The sequence below is a fragment of the Myotis brandtii genome, unplaced genomic scaffold (assembly GCF_000412655.1).
Source record: "Myotis brandtii unplaced genomic scaffold, ASM41265v1 scaffold305, whole genome shotgun sequence".
Classification (NCBI taxonomy): domain Eukaryota; kingdom Metazoa; phylum Chordata; class Mammalia; order Chiroptera; family Vespertilionidae; genus Myotis; species Myotis brandtii.
In genome coordinates, this window is record NW_005361652.1 from 259,587 (window position 1) to 281,201 (window position 21,615).

At 39.7% G+C, this 21,615-nt stretch overlaps 1 protein-coding gene across 2 annotated transcripts in view; it reads left to right on the top strand.

The window, feature by feature from the left end:
* MORC4 (MORC family CW-type zinc finger 4) overlaps positions 1–21,615 on the top strand; it is a 64,932-nt gene that overhangs the window by 24,091 nt on the left and 19,226 nt on the right. For both annotated transcript variants that reach the window (XM_014542587.1, XM_014542586.1), the window contains 3 exons: positions 3,263–3,382; positions 4,747–4,847; positions 17,056–17,154. In XM_014542587.1, coding sequence (XP_014398073.1) covers positions 3,263–3,382; positions 4,747–4,847; positions 17,056–17,154 — 320 coding nt within the window. The remainder of the gene's footprint in view (positions 1–3,262; positions 3,383–4,746; positions 4,848–17,055; positions 17,155–21,615) is intronic.

Here is a 21,615-nt window from a genome sequence, read left to right on the forward strand (position 1 = left end):
ACATAGTACTGGAAGTGCTAGCCATAGCGATCAGACAAGAAGAAATAAAAAGCATCCAAATTGGAAAAGAAGAGGTAAAACTGCCATTATTCCCAGATGACATGGTGTTGTACATAGAAAACCCTAAAGACTCCATCAAAAAACTACTAGACTTACTAAATGAATTTCGAAATGTAGCAGGACACAAAATTAACACCCAGAAATCTATGGCTTTTTTTATACACCAATAATGAGCTCACAGAAAGAGAAACTAGTAAAAACATCCCATTTATTATTGCAAAAAAATTGAGATACCTAGGAATAAACTTAACTAAGGAGGTAAAAGACCTGTACTCGGAAAACTATAGGACGTTGAAAAAAGAAATAAAGGAAGACATAAACAAATAAACAAATGAAAGGATATATCGTGTTCATGGACTGGTAGACTCAACATTATTAAAATGTCCATATGACCGAAAGTAATCTATACATTCAATGCAATCCCCATTAAAATTCTAACGGCATATTTCACAGACCTAGAACAAACTCTCCAAAAATTCATATGGAATAAAAAATGACTCAAATAGCTGCAGCAATCCTGTGAAAGAAGAACAAAGTTGGAGGGATCATAATACCAGATATCAAGCTAAATTACAAAGCCACTGTTCTCAAAACTGCCTGGTACTGACACAGGAACAGACATATAGACCAATGGAACAGAACAGAGAACCCAGAAATTCATCCAAGCCATTATACTCAATTAATATTTGACAAAGAAGGCAAGAGCAGCCCTAGCTGGTTTGGCTCAGGGGCTAGAGCATTGGCCTGTGGACTGAATGGTCATGAGTTCGATTCCAGTCAAGGGCACATGCCTGGGTTGTAGCTCGATCCCAATTAGGGGATGGAAATACATCCTGCATATCAGATATGTGCAGAAGGTAGCCAATCAATGATTCTCTCTCATCATTAATGTTTCTATCTCTCTCTCTCTTTCCTCTCTGAGATCAATAAATATATATATTAAAAAAAGAAGGCAAGAGCATACAATGGAATGAAGACAGTCTCTTTAATAAATTGTTTTGTGAAAAATGGACACATACATGCCAAAAAATGAAACTAGACCACCAACTTACACCATACACAAATATAAACTCAAAATGGATAAAGGACTTAAACATCAGATGGGAAACCATAAAAATATTAGAAGAATTCATAGGCAGCAAAATACCTGACATATATCCTAGCAATATCTTTACCAATACAGCTCCTAGGACAATGGAAACTAAGGAGAAAATAAACAAATGGGACTATAACAAAATAAAAAGCTTCTGCACAGCAAAAGAAACCATTAACAAAACAACAAGAAAGCCCACTGCATGGGAGAACATATTTGCCAATGTTATAACCGATAAGGGTTTAATCTCCAGAATTTATAGGGAATTCATACAACTTAACAGAAGGAAGATAAACAAGCCGATCAAAAAAATGGGCAAAGGATCTAAATAGACACTTTTGAAAGTGGACATACAGAAGGCCAAGAGACATATGAAAACATGCTAAGAGTCACTAATCATCCGAGAGATGCAAATCAAAATGACAATTAGGTACCATCTCTCACCTGTCAGAATGGCTATCATCAACAAATCAACAAACTGACAAGTGCTGGCGAGGATGTGGAGAACAAGGAACCCTTGTGCACTGCTGATGGGAATGTAGACTGGTGTAGCCACTGTGGAGAACAGTATGGTGTTTCCTCAAAAAATTAAAAATGGAACTCTCATTTGACCCAGTAATCCCTCTTCTAGGAATATATCCCAAGAAATCAGAAAAACCAATCAGAAAGGATATATGCACCCCTATGTTCATAGCAGCACAATTTACAATAGCTAAGATTTGGAAACAGCCTAAGTGCCTATCAGCAGATGAGTGGATTAAAAAACAGTGATACAGTTACACAATGGAATACTATGCTGCTGTAAAAAAGAAAGAACTCTTACCATTTGCAACAGCATGGATGGACCTGGAGAGCATTATGCTAAGTGAAATAAGCCAGTCGGAGAAAGATAAATGTCACATGTTCTCACTGATTTCTGGAATATAATGAACAACATAAACTGATGAACAAAAATAGATCCAGAGACATATAAGCATTGAACAGACTGCCAAACCTCAGAGGTAAGGTAGGGGAGGGTGGGATGGGGAGGTAAGAGATCAACCAAAGGACTTGTATGCATGCATACTAGTATAAGGGTAACCAATGGACACAGGCAGTAAGGGGATAAGGGCATGTGCTGGGGGCTGGGAGCGGCCGGGGATAGGTCAATGGGGGAAAAAGGAGACATATGTAATACTTTAAACAATAAAGAATTTAAATTAAAAATAGTAAGTAACAAGAATAAATTTTTATTTAACTAATTTGGATATTTAGATTTCTTATTAGTATTTGTTTTAATGAAAATTGCAGTTACTTTTTCTCCCCTTTATTTTTTTCACTCTCTTACCTTTCTTTTTAAATCAAATCAGACTTGTTAAAAACTCATCATTGTTCATTTTTTATATATAATAATTAGTTCTCTTTATTTCATCTATCCAAGCTTGTTAACTTTGTCCCATGATATCTGTTACAACAGGATTATCCTTTACCTTTAAAAGTTATTTGTTTCTTCATGCTTTTGTTGTCATTGTTTCACATGATTAGCAGGACTTACATTCTTGCTTTTAATTGTGTAGATTTGTGTTGTACTATTTACAACTCTTATGAGAACCTGGGAGAACTAGCAGATAATAGACAACTAGTAAAGGTTAAGAAGCATTTTGATTATTTACAATTTTTTAAATCACTGATGGCATTTTGGTAATGCCATAATTATTTTTAGGTAATGCTTGTTATTATATTCTGAACATTTCCTAATATTACAAAATATTTTTCAAGGACATAATTTTAAAGCTACGTAATAGACCATGTCGATATACCAACATTTAATCATTCTCTTAATGTCAAACATTTAAATTAGTTATGGGTGTTTTTTTTTCCCATTATAACTAATTGATAAATCTCTGTAACATAAACCTTTATGGGCTTCCTTGACTTTTCTGTAGGATTCCTAGAAAGAGAACTACTTGGTCAAAGGTTAAGACTATTTGTAAAGCTACTACTACAAGTTTTTAAAATGCCCTCTAGAAATGTACCGATTTATATCCAATGTTCTTTGCTGTAATAGAATGCAAGCTTTTTTTCTGCCAAAGTTCCTGGTGTTTGTCTCCTTAATGCTTTTCTTCTCAGAATAAGCAGGTGAAAATAACTTTTGGGTTCTCTTGCAAGAATAATAACCAGTTTGGAATAATGATGTATCACAACAACCGACTCATAAAGCCCTTTGAGAAGGTGGGATGCCAGGTGAAGGTGAGTGATTAATGTTTTGTTTTTTTTCACAGAAGACTGAAAAAAGTGGGAAGAGGATTTAAAATTTGCAAAGGGGGTTAAGTTGTTAATGGCTTTTACTCCCATCTAATGATGTTTATTAAATATTATCCTGGAATTCAGTGTTACCAGTGAGCCATCTTGTGTTAAAAACATTCTACTTCTCATTCCCCATAGATATTAATCAACATGGAAACTTTGCTGAATACATTTTCTAGGTAAATGTTAATAGGAAATAGAATGAGAATACCAGAACTCTGCTGTGTGTATAAGTCTATTAGTGTTGAAGGTAGCTTTTTATATATTCTTGGGAAGATGATAAGGCATAGTGGAAAATGCATAACATTTAGTGGTTGATGGCCAGGATTTGAGTCCTGGCTTTTCTACTTACAAGCTATGCAACCTAATTGCTTAATTTATCTGAGGCTCAATTTCTTACCTGTAGAATGGGAACCATAATAATAATTTTACCTGCTCTGCCTACCTTATAGCTTACAAGGTTGAGAGATTTAAATGGGATAAATTATGTGAAAATACTTTATAAACCGAGCTATAAAAATATTACCATCATCTTTAATGTTTTAATGACAATTTAAAGTAGAAATACCCACAAGTATTCCATTCATTTCTATTTTACAGATAAGATTACTAAAGTACAAAGAATGACAAATTGCTTTATATTTCACAGTAGGACAAACTTATATTAGACCCAGGATAGATCGTTTTCAGCCTATGTTGATTTTCTTTGTTATATCATCTTTTGTGTGCTTGTCTAACTACACCTTGACTCAATTCCTTCCATTAAAAAATAAAAAAAGATTTTTAATCCAAAAATATCTTGTATCAACTTGTAATTAATAACACTGCAAGTCTGACTCATGTTAGTCGTTGATAATTATTTATTTTAATAGAGCGTGATGATTACATAGCATCCTTAATTTTTTTCCAGATGAAGTTTGGTTTCTGTTCCCTAGAACAGTAGTATATAAGTTTGATTTTTTTTAGCAGTGTCATTTTTTGTTCAAATGAAATCTTATGGCAATTTCAGAATATAAAACAGATGAAAACAGAGGTAGTGTGGGAGAAGTAGAGATGGCTATTAATCCTTGGAAAATCCTATATCTACGGATCATAGTTTGAAAATCTTGTCCTAGAATTTGCCAGAGGTTGCACTTCAATGTAATATTTGCAGTCTGTTGAAATATATTCTGAGTGTTTCTGTAGATCTTGTTGACCTTACCTTGCCCATAAAGGTTATATAACCTTTCTATTGTTTGGAATCAAAAGAAAATGCCTCCAGGCAGTCAATAGTAATGTGAGTGTTGAAATTAATATTTTTTCCTAAGCCAACTCATGGAGAAGGTGTGGGAGTAATTGGAGTCATTGAGTGCAATTTCTTAAAACCTGCCTACAACAAACAAGACTTTGAGTACACCAAGGAGTACCGGTGAGTGCCCAACCTAAAGTGTTTCTGATAGTTTCTTCAGATATGATTCTGTTCTATGAAACCTCTAAAAGCACCTCTAAAAATCAGGCAGGTAAATTAACTGATAATTCCTTCAAACCTATTTTCCAAGATGAAAAATAAAATAATTTGACTTTTTAGAGAGGAAGGGAGGGGTAAAGAGAGATAGAAACATCAATGATGAGAGAGACACATTGATTGGTTGCCTTCTGGATGTGCCCTGACCAGGGCCAGGGATCAAGCCTGCAACCGAGGTACGTGCCCTTGACCTGAATCAAACCCAGGACCTTTCAGTCTGCAGGCCAATGCTCTATCCACTGAGCCAAACCGTCCATGGCAAAATGATTTGACTTTTAAATAAAAGTTTACTGATACATGATATATGGAGCTCAGTTGAGATAAACCTTACCTTTAAACATTATGTAAAGAGCACAGAGGTAATTTAGTAAAATACTTCCAGTGAAACAAAGAGCCTTGGAATTATCTTTTTAAATACATCATCTGTATTAATACCACATCTTTGATTCTAGCATACATGCTAGCAGCAGCTTTTTTTCCTTTTTATTGAATTTATTGAAGTGACATCCTATATAATAAAAGGGTAATATGCAAATAGACCGAATGGCAGAACAACTGAACAACCAATCAAAGCATAATAAGCTAATGATATGCTAAGGCTGCTCAACCGCTTGCTATGACGTGCACTGACCACCAGGGAAGAGATGCTCCAACCAGTAGATTAGCTTGCTGCTGGGGTCTGGCCGATCAGGACTGAGCAAGATGGGCCAGACATGCCCTGGAGCCCTCCTGCCGTCCCTCCCCTGCTCGATCATGCACCAATGGGGTCCGTCAGCCTGGCCTGCACCCTCTCGCAATTCAGGACCTCTTGGGGGATTTCGGAGAGCCGGTTTCAGCCTGATCCCGCAGGCCACACCCCTTGGGAGGGCGCCAGACACAAGGCTCATGACTGGTGAGCACTGCTGTGGCAGCACGAGCCTCTCCTGATCGATCAGGACTGATTGGGCACGAGCTCAATAGGGTTGGGATGAGCAGGAGTGGCAGGCAGGAGCTGCAGGCGGCGTTGGACTGCGGGTTTCGGCTCAATCCCTACAGGCCACCCAGAGGGACCCCACCCATGCACAAATTCATGCACCCGGCCTCTAGTTGGTTAATAAAATTATATAGGTTTCAGGTGTACATTCTATAGTACATCATCTATGTATTGCATTTTGTGTTCACCACTCAAAGTCAAGTCTCCTTCCAACACCATTTAACCCCTCCATGCCCTCTTCTACCTTCCCCACCTCCCTTTTCTCTCTGGTAATCACCATACTGTTGTGTGTGTTGTGGTGTTTTTGTTGTTGTTGTTGTTATTGTTGTTTGCTTAATCCCAGCCCCACAACCCCCTTCCCTTCTGACAGCTGTCAGTCTGCTTTTTGTATCTATGAATCTGTTTCTATTTTGTTTGTTAGTTTATCTTGTTCAAGTGCAGCTGGTGTTCTGGGAGTATGAAGAAATAAGGTATGAGGACATTTTCATTTTTCTTGATGTCTCAGTAGAAATATTTTTTTTAGAATGCAGGAAAAGTAATTCCCAAAATTTCGTTTTTTGTGTGTGTACCAAAACTAAAAAAATTAGATAAATGTTGTACCTTAATTTATCTGGAACCGTAAGAATTTTAGGATTAGTGTCTGACAGAGACAAGTTTTTGGATGGCTACCCCATATTAATTTTGGGGCAATTGGTTCTTGGTCACTAGGGCTACTCAGTGGTTATAGTAGCTACCTGCCCTCAGTTTTAAGAAAAATGACCTTTTATATATGAGTCTGGCTCATCATGGAGATCTTTGACTAGGACTTGACTCTAAAGAGTGAAAGTTTAGAAATGACATCAGTTTGATAGCAGTTTCAGAGCCAAGTCATTGTGTTTCTCTTGAGTAAATGGAATAGTGACTTTCTGGTAATTAAGCAAATAGTTATGATTTGTGAAATACAAATGTTAAATATAAAAAATTATTTACCACCTTTCTTATATTTTCCAAACCCTCATCTACCTCTTAAATTTTAGAGGTATTTGATCCTTAGTTTGTGATGTTTAGTTTCAGTATGATGAGTTTGAGGTGATAGCAGGGGATCCAGATATATTCCATCACCTGTAGGTTTATTTAGGTAAACATATAGGAATTCTGGTTTAAGTTGCTTAATAATCTGCTACACATTTCATTAAAAATAGAAAACTAGTATATTATCCTACATACAGCTTTTGAGGATAAAAATTTGCATAACTCTTGTTCCAAATCTGGCATCATTTTACTTTTTTACTCAATTTATTTTATATAAAAGGAAAAGGTGTTCAGTTTAAAAAATGGAATTAGAGAGGGGCGTTAAAGAAGGTTGTCTGCTACCACAAACTCATGCTAAGAGTATTATAGATATCAAAGCTGCAAATGATAAAATGATAACAGCCATCATACTGCTGGAATGTTTTCAAAATAAGTCATCTGTAATATCAGTTTTAATAGTTATCAGATTTCATCTGCAACTATCAGGGCTCAAACTTACAACATTTAAAAAAAATCTTTATTGTTGATTTAAAAATCTCCCCTTTTTCCCTACTTTGATCTCTTCCGGCCTGCCCCCACCCCCTGCCTCAGGCCTTTACCACCCTATTTTCTGTGTCTATGGGTTATGCATATATGCATACAAGTTCTTTGGTTGATTGCCTCTCACCCACCCAACCTCCCCTGCCTTCCCTCTGAGATTCCACACTCTGTTCCATACTTCCAGGTCTCTGGATCCACTCCATTTGTCAGTTTATTTTGTTCATTAGATTCTACATATGAGTGAGATCATGTGATACTTGTCTCTCTGACTGACTTATTTCACTTAGCATGATACTTTCCAGGTCCCTTCACGCTGTTTCAAAGGGTAAGATATTCTTTTTTACTGCTGCATAGTATTCCATGGTATAAATGTACCACAGCTTTTTTATCCACTTGTCTACTGATGGGCACTTGGGATGTTTCCAGATCTTAGCTATTGTAAATTGTGCTGCTATAAACACAGGGTTGTATACTTTCTTTCTGATTGGTGTTTTGGGTTTCTTAGGATATATTCCTAGAAGTAGGATTACTTAGTCAAACGGAAGTTCCATATTTAATTTTTTTTGAGGAAACTCCATACTGTTTTCTATAATGGCTGCACCAGTCTGCATTCCTACCAGCAGTGTACTAGGGTTCCCTTTTTTCCACATCCTCGCCAACACTTGTCATTTGTTGATTTGTTGATGGTAGCCATTCTGACAGGTGTGAGGTGATACCTCATTGTCATTTTAATTTGCATCTCTCTGATGATCAGTGACTTTGAGCATTTTTTCATAAAACTTACATTTTTAGAGTAAATTTCAGCTTAAGAAGTGTAATCAACACATACTAACTGAGCACCTCACCATTGCATGGTACAGTGGCTAGGCTTTGTGGAATTTTCTAGAGAAATTCAAGATATGGTTTCTGTCTTTGAGGAGCTTATAGTCTATTTGTAATAGCACATTGTCACATACATGAAACAATTTAGAGATTAACATAATGGCTATTTGAGCAATCAAAACCTAAGTGTTATGGTATAAGGAAAATTCCTTGAGAGAACAGATTTGGTAGAAAGTATCACTTAAGATTTTTCTTGAAGGATACAGGATTTAGAAAAGGGGGGAAGGGAATTCTGGGATGGAAATTATAGCATGAGCTAAGGTAGTGACATGAACTCAGAATGGTAAAAATATGGGGAGTAGGAGTAGAGGGATTTAACTAGAGTGAGGAAAATAAAGTCAGATGGATAGAGTAGGGCCATATCCTAGAGCAGCGGTTCTCAACCTGTGGGTCACGACCCCTTTGGGGGTCAAACGACCCTTTCACAGGGGTCGCCTAAGACCATCGGAAAACACATATATAATTACATATTGTTTTTGTGATTAATCACTACGCTTTAATTATGTTCAATTTGTAACAATGAAATTGCGGGTCATGAGGAACTGTATTAAAGGGTCGCGGCATTAGGAAGGTTGAGAACCACTGTTCTAGAGCATGCGTTGACAAACTTTTCCTGTGAAGGGCCAGGAGGTAAACATTTTAGGCTTTGTACCATAAAGTCTCTGTCACAACTACTCAATTCTGCTGTAGCATGAAAGCACCCATAGACAAAAACAGGCAGTGACCTAGATTGGGCCCACAGGCTGTAGGTTGCCGAGCCCTGTTGTAGAGCCACAGTTCTAAACTATGTGCCTAGATATACATAATGAGCTCACAGGGAAACCATAAGATATTTTAAATTTTTGAAGGAAATGCAGTGATACTTGACTTCAGTTTATAAACAATAGAAATTGTTTCCTATTGCTATCATAACAAATTACCACAAACTTAGTGTCTTAGGACAAAACTAATTATTTCAGAGTTCTGTAGGTCAGAAGTAGAACATGGATCTCATTGGGCTAAAATCAAGGTGTTGGCAAGGCGGCGTTCCTCTCTGGAGGCTTTAGGAGAGAATGTATTTCCTTGCCCTTTTTAGCTTCTTGAGGCGGCCAGCATTCCTTGGCCCATGGCCCCCTTCCTCCATCTTCAAAGCCAGCAATGGTAGATTGAGTCCTTCTTACATCACATCACTCCAGTGACCTTGCTTCTATCATCACATCTCTGATTCTGACTCTTTTGCCACACAATTCCACTTTTAATTGGATAATTCAAGATAACCTCTCTATTTTAAGGTCAGCTGATGAATAACCTTAATTTCATCAGCAACCTTAACTCTCCCTTTCTGTGTATCCTAATATATACATAGGTATCAGGGATTAGGACATAGATGTTTTCGAAGGTCCATTATTCTGCCTATTACATTATGCCCTCTGGCCCCCTAATAACCACATACATCTCACATGCAAAATACACTCACCCCATATCAACATTCCCATTCTCAATTATTATAGCAACTCAAAGTCTAAACTCTCATCTTAATTCATCAGCTCAAAATCCAAAATTCTCATCATCTAAATCAGCCATGGGTGATTCTCTGAGTCTGATGCATCTTGGGATAAAATTCTTCTCCATCTATAGGAATGTCTATTTTATTTTCATATTTTGCTCACAAAATACAACGGTGGGACAGGCATAGGATACCATTATAGATATTTCCATTGAAATGGGGATAAAAGTGAAAAAAAAAAGGAGTCTCTGGTTTCAAGCAATTTCAAAATCTAGCCATTACATTTCAAGGCCTGGGAATAATCTTTGGGGGCTTGAAGCTCCACCCCCTGGATTTAAGATTCTGCTTTCTGACCTAATGGCTCAGCATTATCTTTCATTTTTCATGAAGGGTAGCATATATTTACAGCTGAGATGTTTCATCAGCCTGTTTCCTGACTGTAGAATTTTCGAGGTTTAACAGCCTTCTTTTATTTTATGCTCTCTTCTCCCTTTCAGTCAAATCTAGCAGGTTTTGTGGTAGTATACCATTCTCAAGAACCCTGTGGATCTCACATATATGTCATGGATATTCACTCCATCAGACAAGAGGTTCCTGACAGGTCTTTCCTAGATAATCCTATTTTGATTCTTAGCTTCTACTGAGATGGCTATGGAGATCTGAGTCATGTATTTAATTTTTTTCAAAGAGCTTTTTGTGTGACTGAATACTCTGACCTTTTGATCTTTCTGAGATATTAACAAAAGGTTGTCTAGTCACAACCTTGACTTTTTCTGTAGAGCATTCTTTCCTGGCAGTGAATCTCAAAATTTTAGCAACTTTTACAATCTGGATAGGCTGAGAATTTCTAAAATCATTAAATCCTGTTTCTTTTTGTTGAACAGTTCTTCCATCAGTTTCTCTCTTTCCTCTCATATTTTATGTAAGCAGCAAGAAGACACCAGGCCACACTTTCAACACTTTTCTTGGAAATCTCAGCTAAATGTTCTATCACTTACAAGTTCTGATTTCCACATAACTGTAGGACACAATTCTGCTAAGCTTTCTGCCACTGTATAACAAACATCACCTTCCCTCAAGTTTTCCAATAACATGTTTCTCATTTCCTTCTGAGCTTTTACCAGCAACACCTGTAACATGCATAATTCTACTAACGAACAGTCTGTTCACAATAATTTTGGTATTATCTAAGGGAATTTATTTTTTTCTGTACCATACTCCTCACTTCCTTCAGAGCCCTCACCAGTGGGGTTTTTAATATCCATATTTGTACTGACAGTCTGTTCAAGGCAATCTAGGCTATTTCTGTTGTGCTCCTCAAATTCTTCCACCCTCTGCCCACTGCCCAATTCTAAAGTAACTTACATTTTTAAGTATTTTTATAGTAGCACCCCCATTTCCATGTACCAAAATCTGCTGCATACCTTTTGATTACAACATATCTTTGTGTATCTGGGCTTTCAGTGGTTGCTGTGATACACAGCAAGTAAAACACAAAACTCAGTGTTGACTAAGAAATGAGGAAAACTGTGTCCAATTTGATTCCAAGGTTCGAGAAGTATAGTAACCAATAGGCATACACATCCCGTTAGTAAATAATTGTGGTTATTTAAGAATGAACTAGAATCTCTCTCTCTCTCCCATTTTTTTTTGGGGGGGGGAGGCAACCAAATTTTTGGTGGCCTAAAAAAAAAGAATGAACTAGAAATATTTTTTTAATTTATATTTATTATTTTTTTTCAAATGGATTCTAAATTTTAATTCATAAATACTTGCTAAGTTGTTTACACCTAACTATTTAATAAATGGAACTGGTACTTATTTCTTTGGACTTAAGGGTGCCATGAAAAACTTGAGACACTAAGGGTGCCATAAACTGAGAAGGTCTGAGAACTTCTGTCTTAGAGGGACATTGGGTAGAGTTGGTTGATGCCTTAGGCAATGAGAATTAATTGTGTGCTTGAATAGGGGAGTGAACTGAAGCACTACCTTAAGAATATAGTACAGGAAAAAATAAAGAAGAAAAAGAATATAGTACAGTTGACTCAAACAATGAAGGGGTTAGAGGCCCAGATCCCCCATGCAGTAAAAAACCTGCATACCATGCCCAGCTGGCATGGCTCAGTGGTTGAGCATCAACCTATGAACCGGGAGGTCACAGTTCCATTCCCGGTCAGGGCACATGCCTGGGTTGCAGGCCCAATCCCCATTGTGGAGAGCGTGCAGGAGGCAGCTGATCAATGATTCCTTCTCATCATTGATGTTTCTATCTCTCTCCCTCTTCCTTCCTCCGAAATCAATAAAAATATCTTTTTTAAAAACCTGTATACAACTTAAGTCAGCCCTCCGGATATACAATTTCCCAACTGCAATCAAAATTACAGTTGAACCTCGAACAACGCAGGTTTGAACTTTACAGATCCACTTATGTATGAATTTTGAACAATGTGGGTTTGAACTTATACGTGGATTTTAAATTACATTTTTAATCCTCACCCGAGAATATGTTTTTATTGATTTTTTTAGAGAGAGAGAAAAATATCAATGTGAGAGAGAAACATTGATACGTCAACTGGTTGCCTCCCATATGCACCCCCACCAGGGATCAAACCCACAACCTAGGTATGTGCCCTGACCGGAAATCGAACCCGCAACCTTTTGATGTATAGGACGATACTCTAACCAACTGAGCCACCCAGCCAGGGTAAAATTAAATTTTTTTACATCAACAGTAAAGCCATGGTTTTTGTCAGAAGGAATAGAGTTTCAAAATAAATGAGAATAACTTAATTGAAGTGGTGGTTACATGACTGCATGCAATTGTCAAAATTGATAGAACTGTACACTTAAAAAGATGAATTTTACTCTATGTAAATTTTATCTCAATAAATTTTAACTGAGTACATGAGAACAGATGTTTATTTTATTTTTATTTTTAATTGAGATATAACTAACATATCTTAAGGTCCCCAATTTAAAGTGTACATTTCAATGGTTTTTAGTATATTCACAAAATTGTGAAAACATCATCACTGACTCCAAAACATTTTCATAACTCCCAAAAGAAACTCCTTGTTCATTAGCAGTCACTCCACATTTCTCCTTCTCTTCATCCTCTGGCAACCATATATCTACTTCCTTTTTTTTCATAGTTTTTATTGTGGCAAAATACACATAATGACCATCTTAACTTCTTAAGTGTACAGTTCATTGGTATTAAGTACATTTATATTGTTAAGCAACCATCACCACCATCCATCTCCAGAACTCTTTTCATCTTACAAAATGAAACTCTATACCCATTAAATAGTAATTCCCCATGCACCCCACCAGCCCCTGGCAACCACCACTCCACTTTCTGTTTCTTTGTTTTTGACTATAAGTACTTCACATAAATTAAACCATACAGTGTTTGTCTTTTTGTGACTAGCTTATTTCATTGAGCATAATGTCCTCAAGCTTCATCCAAGTTTTAGCATGTATCAGAATTCTTTCCCTTTTTAAGGTTGAATAGTATTCCATTGTATGTATACACTACATTTTGCTTTTCCATTCAACCATTAATGAGCATTTGGTTGCTTCCACATATTAGCAATTGTGATTTATAGTCTAGAGTAGCTCTCCTTATCCAAAGGGGATACATTCCGAGACCCCCCAAAGGATGCCTAAAACCATGGATGGTAGTGAACCCTATATACAGTATGTTTTTTCCTATACATACATAACTATGATAAAGTTTAATTTATAAATTAGGCACAGAAAAAGATTAACAACAATAAAATAGAACAATTATAACAATACATTATAATAAAAGTTATGTGGATGTGATTGCTCTCAAGATATCCTATATAATAAAGAGGTAATATGAAAATTAATCTTCACTCTGTAACGCCGTCACAAGATGGCAGTGCACATAGCGGGGGCGGGGCCAGCTGCTCAATGTACCTGCTGCTGGGGTTCCCATGGTTGTGCCAGGGAGGCAGGGCACCTCCTCACAGCTGCGGGAGGCAGCAGGCAGACTGCCTCCTCGCAGCTGCAGGAGGCGGGAGGAGGGGCACTTCCTTGCAGCAGCAGGAGGCGGGGCAGTGGGGGCAGGACTGGCGGCCACTCCACATGGCTTACGCCAGGGTTCTTGCGGCCCCGTGGGGGCGCAAGGGTCCCAGTGGCCACTTTGCGCTGCTTCTGCCGGGGTTTCCATGGCCCCGCATGCATGTTGCGGGGGTGGGGCCTGGTGCCCACTCTGCGCAGCCCGGAGGTGGGACATCAGGGTGGCACTCCTGGACTCGGGGCCATCCCGCGTCGGCCATGTGGGGCGGGACTCCGGGACTCAGGGTGGTCTCATGGCCCAGGGGTTGGGGGGAGGGGTCCCGGGTCTCGAGTAATTTCACACAATGGGTCACTAGTCTTATTATACTCTACACTAGAGGCCCGGTGCACAAATTCGTGCACCAGCGGGGTCCCTCAGCCTGGCCTGTGGGATTGGGCTGAAACCAGCTCTTCGACATCCCCCAAAGGGTCCTGGATTGCAAAAGGGCACAGGCCAGGCCGAGGGACCCCACTGGTGCACAATCGGGGCCAGGGAGGGATTCGGGAGGTTGGCCAGCCAGGGAGGGACCATGGGAGGGCTCCAGGTTGTGTCCGGCCCATCTCACTCTGTCCCAATCGGCTGGACCCCAGCAGCAAGCTAACCCACCAGTTGTAGCATCTGCCCTCTGGTGGTCAGTGCACATCATAGTGAGCGGTTGAGTGGCCTTAGCATATCATTAGCATATTATGCTTTGATTGGTTGAACGGACGACCGGACACTTAGCATATTAGGCTTTTATTATATAGAATATGGTATGAATATGGTGTAAAAAGGGATGATTTGTGTTCTGAGTGGGCTGGAGCAGGCCAGTGTGAGATTTCATCCCAGAACAGTACACAATTTAAAACTTAAGAATTGTTTATTTCTGGAATTTTTCATTTAATATTTTTGGACCATATTTGACTGCAGGTAACTAAAACTTCAGAAAACAAAACTCCAGATAAGGAGGGGGGACTACTTTATTTTGTCTACTATGCATTGGTATAGCCATCTTTGCTCTCTTTAGGTTACTATTTATATGGAATATCCTTTTTCATCCTTTTACTTTCTACCTACTTGTGTCTTTCTATCTAAATTTAGTCTCATGTAGAGAGCATATATTTGGAACATGTTTTTTTTTTTAGACATTTAATCACCTTTACTTACTTATTTTTTGTTTGTTTGTTTTTGTTAATCCTCACCTGAGGATATTTTTCCATTGACTTTTAGAGAGAATGGAAGAGAGAAGGAAAGACAGAGAGAAACACATTGATTGGTTGCCTTCTGCATGATCCCTGACCAGGGCCTGGGGACAGGGAGGAGCCTGCAACCAAGGTACATGCCCTTGATGGGGATTGAACCGGGACCCTTTGATGCACAGGCTGATGCTCTATCCACTGAGCCAAATCGGCTAGGGCTGGATCGTGTTTTGTTTTGGTGTTGTTTTTTTTACCCATTCTACCAATCTCTTTCTTTTGATTGGAGAATTTAATCTATTTACATTTAGAGTAAGTACTGATAAGGAAGGAATTCTGTCATTTTGCTATTTGTTTTCTTTATGCTTTATAGATTTTGTGACCCTCATTTCCTGCATTATTGTCTTCTTTTATGTTCAGTTAAGTTTTCATAGTGAAACATTTAAATCTCATTTTCTTTTGTGCATATTTTATAGCTGTTTTCTTTGTGGTTGCCATGGGGATTACATGATCCTATGATCAGGAGCAGCAAACAGCTGTCAGAGCACAGCTCCCTGATATTTGAAGAACAGAGTCATTTTTTGCCCATCCTGGCTCCTACAATCTACTCTTAGGATGTGTGCACAGCTGCCTGTCACTGGGCTAGGGTGGGGGTGTAGCTACTACTGTGCTAAGAGCTGAAATTTGCCAATTTACCATCTAAGCCTTCCCTTGGAAGTTGCAAGCCTTTAATAGACCCGACAGTTCCAAATAGTTGCACCATACAGATTCTGCCAATGTAATTGTTGTCTAGGTGGGGGAGTAAGATTCTTGGTGCTTTCTATTTCAACATTTTCCCAGAATCCTTCTAAGTTAATTCTTTTTAAAGTAGATTTAAAGTAGAATTTTAAGAGAAAACAAGGAATAGTTCTCCATCTGTGACTTGAGGGAAGGATATAAACAGAGGTAGGAACATTGGTAGGTTTAGGGGAAGAACCTCATGTATGATTACTTTAATCTTTTCTGTGTATTCAGAATCTAATTTAATATGAGTAAGGTGCAAGTAAGGAACATTTCCTCTTAAGGAGAAAAGAGGTCTGTAAAAACCTTGGGTAACCATCCAGGGAGTCAAGGGATTTTAGACATACTAATTCTGTAGTATTGCAGGTGTGTACAGTTGTACATAAAGTTGTAATCCTGGGTTGTAGAATTAAATAGGAATCAATCATTAGCAATTGGCAGTTTTTTAAAAGTAAAATTTCAGGTTTGACTTAGACACATTACATATTTTGACCCTGGGTCTACTGTTGTTAATTTGGGAAGAGAGAAAGAACAATAGCCAGAACTGGGGTATAGCTTCCACTAACAGCTGTGTAGTAGAAGGTTGAAGAGAATTTTGTTGCCCATGGATACTATAACTGCTCTGAGCAGCATTTGCATGAAGAGGAACATTTTAAATTTGGACATTTTAAATTTAATATTTGATTGACTTGTAATAGGGTACAGTTTTTGATCCTCTGACTTTCAGCTTGGACCTGACTTGTTTACCTATACTCATTTGACAATCAAATAACTTAATCATATTTGGCTTGTCCTAGCTCTGAAATTTAGTCCTCTGACTTTTCTAATATTAACTCCCCACTCCCAATGATTCTAAAAGCCCTGAAATTTTAGAGAACAGTACTTTTTAGGACATAACCATTTTACCATTTCAATCAATGTAACTATTCAGGATTCTGACTGTCATTTTGACATGTAATTTGCAAGGTGTTGGATTCCCATCCTAGTTCCTATAAGTGTAGATATTCAAACCTATGCTGAATATTCTAAATTGTTGGATTCCCATCCTAGTTCCTATAAGTGTAGATATTCAAACCTATGCTGAATATTCTAAATTATTGGCTTCTGTTAAATGAGAGCATCTCATGGTCACAAAGTTGTTCAACAAATTCTCAACATTGACATACTTCTTCTTTCAGGTTGACAATAAATGCCCTTGCCCAGAAACTCAATGTTTATTGGAAGGAAAAGACTTCCCAAGAGAACTTTGAAACCTCAGCTATAGCCAGGATAATACCGTGAGTAATAAATATCTATATATATAAAAGGCTGATATACAAAGTGTCCCTCGGTCACATGCTATGATGTGCATTGACCACCAGGGGGCAGCAGCACGGAATGAAGGAAGGTCCTGGCCAGCAGCCAGCAGCCAGGGAAGGGAGGCCCCGGCTGGAAGCCAGAAGGCCCTGATCGGCCCTGTTCGCTGGCCAAGCCTAGGGACCCTACCCGTGCACAAATTTCATGCACTGAACCTCTAGTAGAATATAAAAGTATTGGGGGAGCAAATGGAAGGAACAAGAAGAAGATGGAAGCTTTTCACATAAGGAAGTTTAATGCACTAAAACTGGGAAGTCACCAATACTAATTTTATCATTATCTAGACCTCTTCATTCTGGTTTAACACTTATGTGGTTTGGATCATAAATATGAAGAGTTTAGTATGTTCAGTTTATCCTATAGGCAGTATGATATAGTGGAAGATGATGGACATTTAAATCAGATACTCCAGGGTTGAAAATCTGAATCTGCTTCTTAATAGTTGGATGAGCTTGGGTAAGTAAGTCACTTTACCTCTCTGAATATAATAAATTAGATGATATAACATTTTTTAGCACAGTGCCTGGCATATAGTAGATATTCAGAAATGTTAGTAAACTTTCCTGCTTTTTATTCCTAGTGAATATTGTTGGAACTGTACCAAGGAATTTGACAATGGAAGTAGAGAACCCAGCATATCAGAGAAAAAAAGAACTATGGATGAGGATGAAATACCTCAGTAGGCCAGGAAAGGAGCATAATACAGAGAATAGAATGTGTAACAACATATATACAGTCAGTTACACCACCATCAAGACAAAGATTAGAGTATTAACAGTTCATTTTGAGGTAGGCAGCCCCCTGTGTTTTTTATAAAATGGAAATCATCAGGAAAATATATGATATAAAATTTTGTTTCAAATACAACCTGATTGCTAGTGATATAAATATCACTATTTTATTCTAAATATCTTGCTCATGCCCAACCTCCATGGTTTTCAAACACATAAAAATTAAAATGAGATGCCATTTTTGGTCTTTCAAATAAGCAATGATTAATGCAATAAGACAGTTGTTCATATATTGCTGGAGTGTATCCTATATAATAAAGAGATAATATGCAAATTGTCATCACACCATCATGCCATAATGGCTCAGACACTGAACACTGGGGAGGGAGGAATGGGGACCAGCCAGGCACAAATGAGCTCACGAGAGAGGAATGAGGACCAGCCAGGCACAAATGAGCTCACAAGAGAGGAATGGGGATGAGCCAGGCTGTGGCCTAGGAGAGGGACAAGCCACCCGCCCAGTGGTCCCAGGTGCCAGCAGCTGGGGCTGCGGTCTGGGAGAGGGACAAGCCACCCGCCCCATGGTCCCAGGCTCCAGTGGCTGTGCCTGCACCTGCAGCTCAGCCCGGGAGAGGGACAAGCCACCTGCCCCATGGTCCTGGGTGCCAGTGGCTGGGGCTGTGGCCTAGGAGAGGGACAAGCTGCCCGCCTCGTGGTCCCCTGTGGCTGCGGCTGGCCCGGGTGAAGCCAGCCCCAGTCCTGGGTGCCTGCAGCCAGCCAGAGGGAGGGAAGCCCGGGTCCCAGGTGCCTGTGACCAGCCGGAGGAGGGAATCCTGGGTCCTGGGTGCGGGGCAAGGCAGAGGCAGTTAGGGGCAATCAGGCTAGCAGGGGAGCAGTTAGGGGCGATCAGGCCAGTAGGGGAGCAGTTAGGAGCAATCAGGCAGGCAGGCAGAGGTGGTTAGGGGTGATCAGGCAGGCAGGCAGAGGGGTTAGGGGTGACCAGGCAGGCAGGCAGGCGAGCGGTTAGGAGTCAGCAGTTCCAGATTGCGAGAGGCAGTCAGACATCCCCCGAGGGGTTCTGGATTGGAGAGGGTGCGGGAACCCCCCCGGGCTGAGAGACCCCCCCCCAGGGCATGAATTTCATGCACTGAGCCTCTAGTGTATATGGGTCTCGCATGCAGGAGACATAAAGCTCTCGCTGGCACCAATTGTGCATGTATGTTTCAATTTGTCGTTGTCAATTGTGAATTTGGTTGACACTTCTATTATAGAGAAAGGGTGAATAGCAATATTAAAATATTTCTTCTAATTAATTTCCTTTCAATGTGCACGAATCCATGCACTGGGCCACCAGTTTGTCTATTAATTTTTAAAAATACTGTGATTCCCATAACCATAAAATAATGATGCTTCTGGTCAAGTTGTTAAAGTTCAAATATGTCAAATGTGCTGAAGTATTTCTACTCTCAGGATATTGATTCTCCAGTGGCTGTGCCTGCACCTGCAGCTCAGCCCGGGAGAGGGACAAGCCACCTGCCCCATGGTCCTGGGTGCCAGTGGCTGGGGCTGTGGCCTAGGAGAGGGACAAGCTGCCCGCCTCGTGGTCCCCTGTGGCTGCGGCTGGCCCGGGTGAAGCCAGCCCCAGTCCTGGGTGCCTGCAGCCAGCCAGAGGGAGGGAAGCCCGGGTCCCAGGTGCCTGTGACCAGCCGGAGGAGGGAATCCTGGGTCCTGGGTGCGGGGCAAGGCAGAGGCAGTTAGGGGCAATCAGGCTAGCAGGGGAGCAGTTAGGGGCGATCAGGCCAGTAGGGGAGCAGTTAGGAGCAATCAGGCAGGCAAGCAGAGGTGGTTAGGGGTGATCAGGCAGACAGACAGAGGGGTTGGGGTGATCAGGCAGGCAGGCGAGTGGTTAGGAGCCAGCGGTCCTGGATTGCAAAAGGCAGTCAGACATCCCCCAAGAGGTCCCGGATTGGAGAGGGTGCAGGCCAGGCTGAGGGACGCCCCCCCCCCCCTGAAGTGCATGAATTTTGTGCACCAGGCCTCTAGTTAACTATAGTCTAAAGCTATAGGGTGCATGGATAAACTGTGCTATACCTAGATAATGGATTACTACTCAGCAACAAAAAGGAGCATTCAGACTACCAATGCATGCAAAAACTTGGATAAATATTAAAAACCATGCACAGGTGTGAAATAGTGGCTAGTACTATCTGACTTTCTGGAAGCAGAATTGTAATACTGATGATCATTTATTGAGTATTTACTTATATTCCAGGTACTGGTCTAAATTTTTTACTTATATTTACATGTATTGATTCATCATAACACACTATGAAATAGACAGATAATATTATTTCTTCTTTACAAATGTAGACACTGATAACTGAGAGCTTAAGTAACTTGCTCAAGATTAGACAGGTACAAAATGGTAGATCAAAGGTTCAAATATAGGCAATAGGGCTCCAAAGCACAATATCTTAACCATGACACTCTTCTGGAAGGATGCAATGAGGATTAGAAGGTATAGCCCCTCCAATTACCTATTTATTACAAGCACAAGCTGAAAAGCCTTTCCTGTTTATCTGAATAGAAGTATCTACCATGGTCTGCACGTAACCTGAGGCAGGGAGTTGCTGTCTTTAATGTTTGTCCACAAGAGTGTAATATTGACGTGCTTCTGCAAGAGACTCTTCTGTGCATGTGCATGACTTGTATGCATGCATATAAGCATAACCAATGGCTAGTATAAGAGCAGTATAAATGTAACACAAAACCCTCCCTAGGTTAAATTACATGTTTTTCAAATTGGTCCTATGTGCTCCTCTACCCTCTTTTTGTGTCTTTTCTCCAGCCTTCCTGGTTCCCACTCCTTTCATACCTTAGGTGCTATTTCTATTATATATGGACCACCTCCTTCCACAGAGAAACAGATTCACTTTATGGTGAAGGTGACTGGATATGATACTTTTTGTAATATGTTAAACAATACACACACACACACACACACACACACACACACACACACACACAAAGCTAATATGACCTTTCCTCTCCCCTCTCACTACTGCTGAACCTGCTTTTTGCTGCTCTGGCTCTAAATTAAACAGCAGCTGAATGGAAATATATAGACACCAGGGGTCAGGCCTGAGCTCAGAGTTTAGAAGTTGCAAGGCTGAAGCAGCCTGGAGCTAGGAGATTTGTATGAATTAAACAGAGCTTTAAACACAAAGAGTACATTGTATTTGATTGGTAGAATTATGAGTGTCTTTTATTTTCTTTTTATATCTTTCTGTATTTCCAGTTTTTCAATGAGCTGATTATTATAACTAGAAATAAAGCACTATCTACAAAGATAAGGAAAATATTGAACTAAGACATAAAAAAACACATCACTCTATTGAAATATCCTATATAATAAAAGCCTCATATGCTTAGTGTCCAACCGTTCATTCCACCATTCGATCAGTCACTATGATGTGCACTGACCACCAGGGAGCAGACGCTCCAACCAGTAGGTTAGCTTGCTGCTGGGGTCCGGCCAATTGGGACTGGGCGAGACAGGCCAAACATGCCCTGAAGCCCTCCCATGGTCCCTCCCTGGCCTCTAAAATATTTCTTCTAATTAATTTCCTTTCAATGTGCACGAATCTGTGC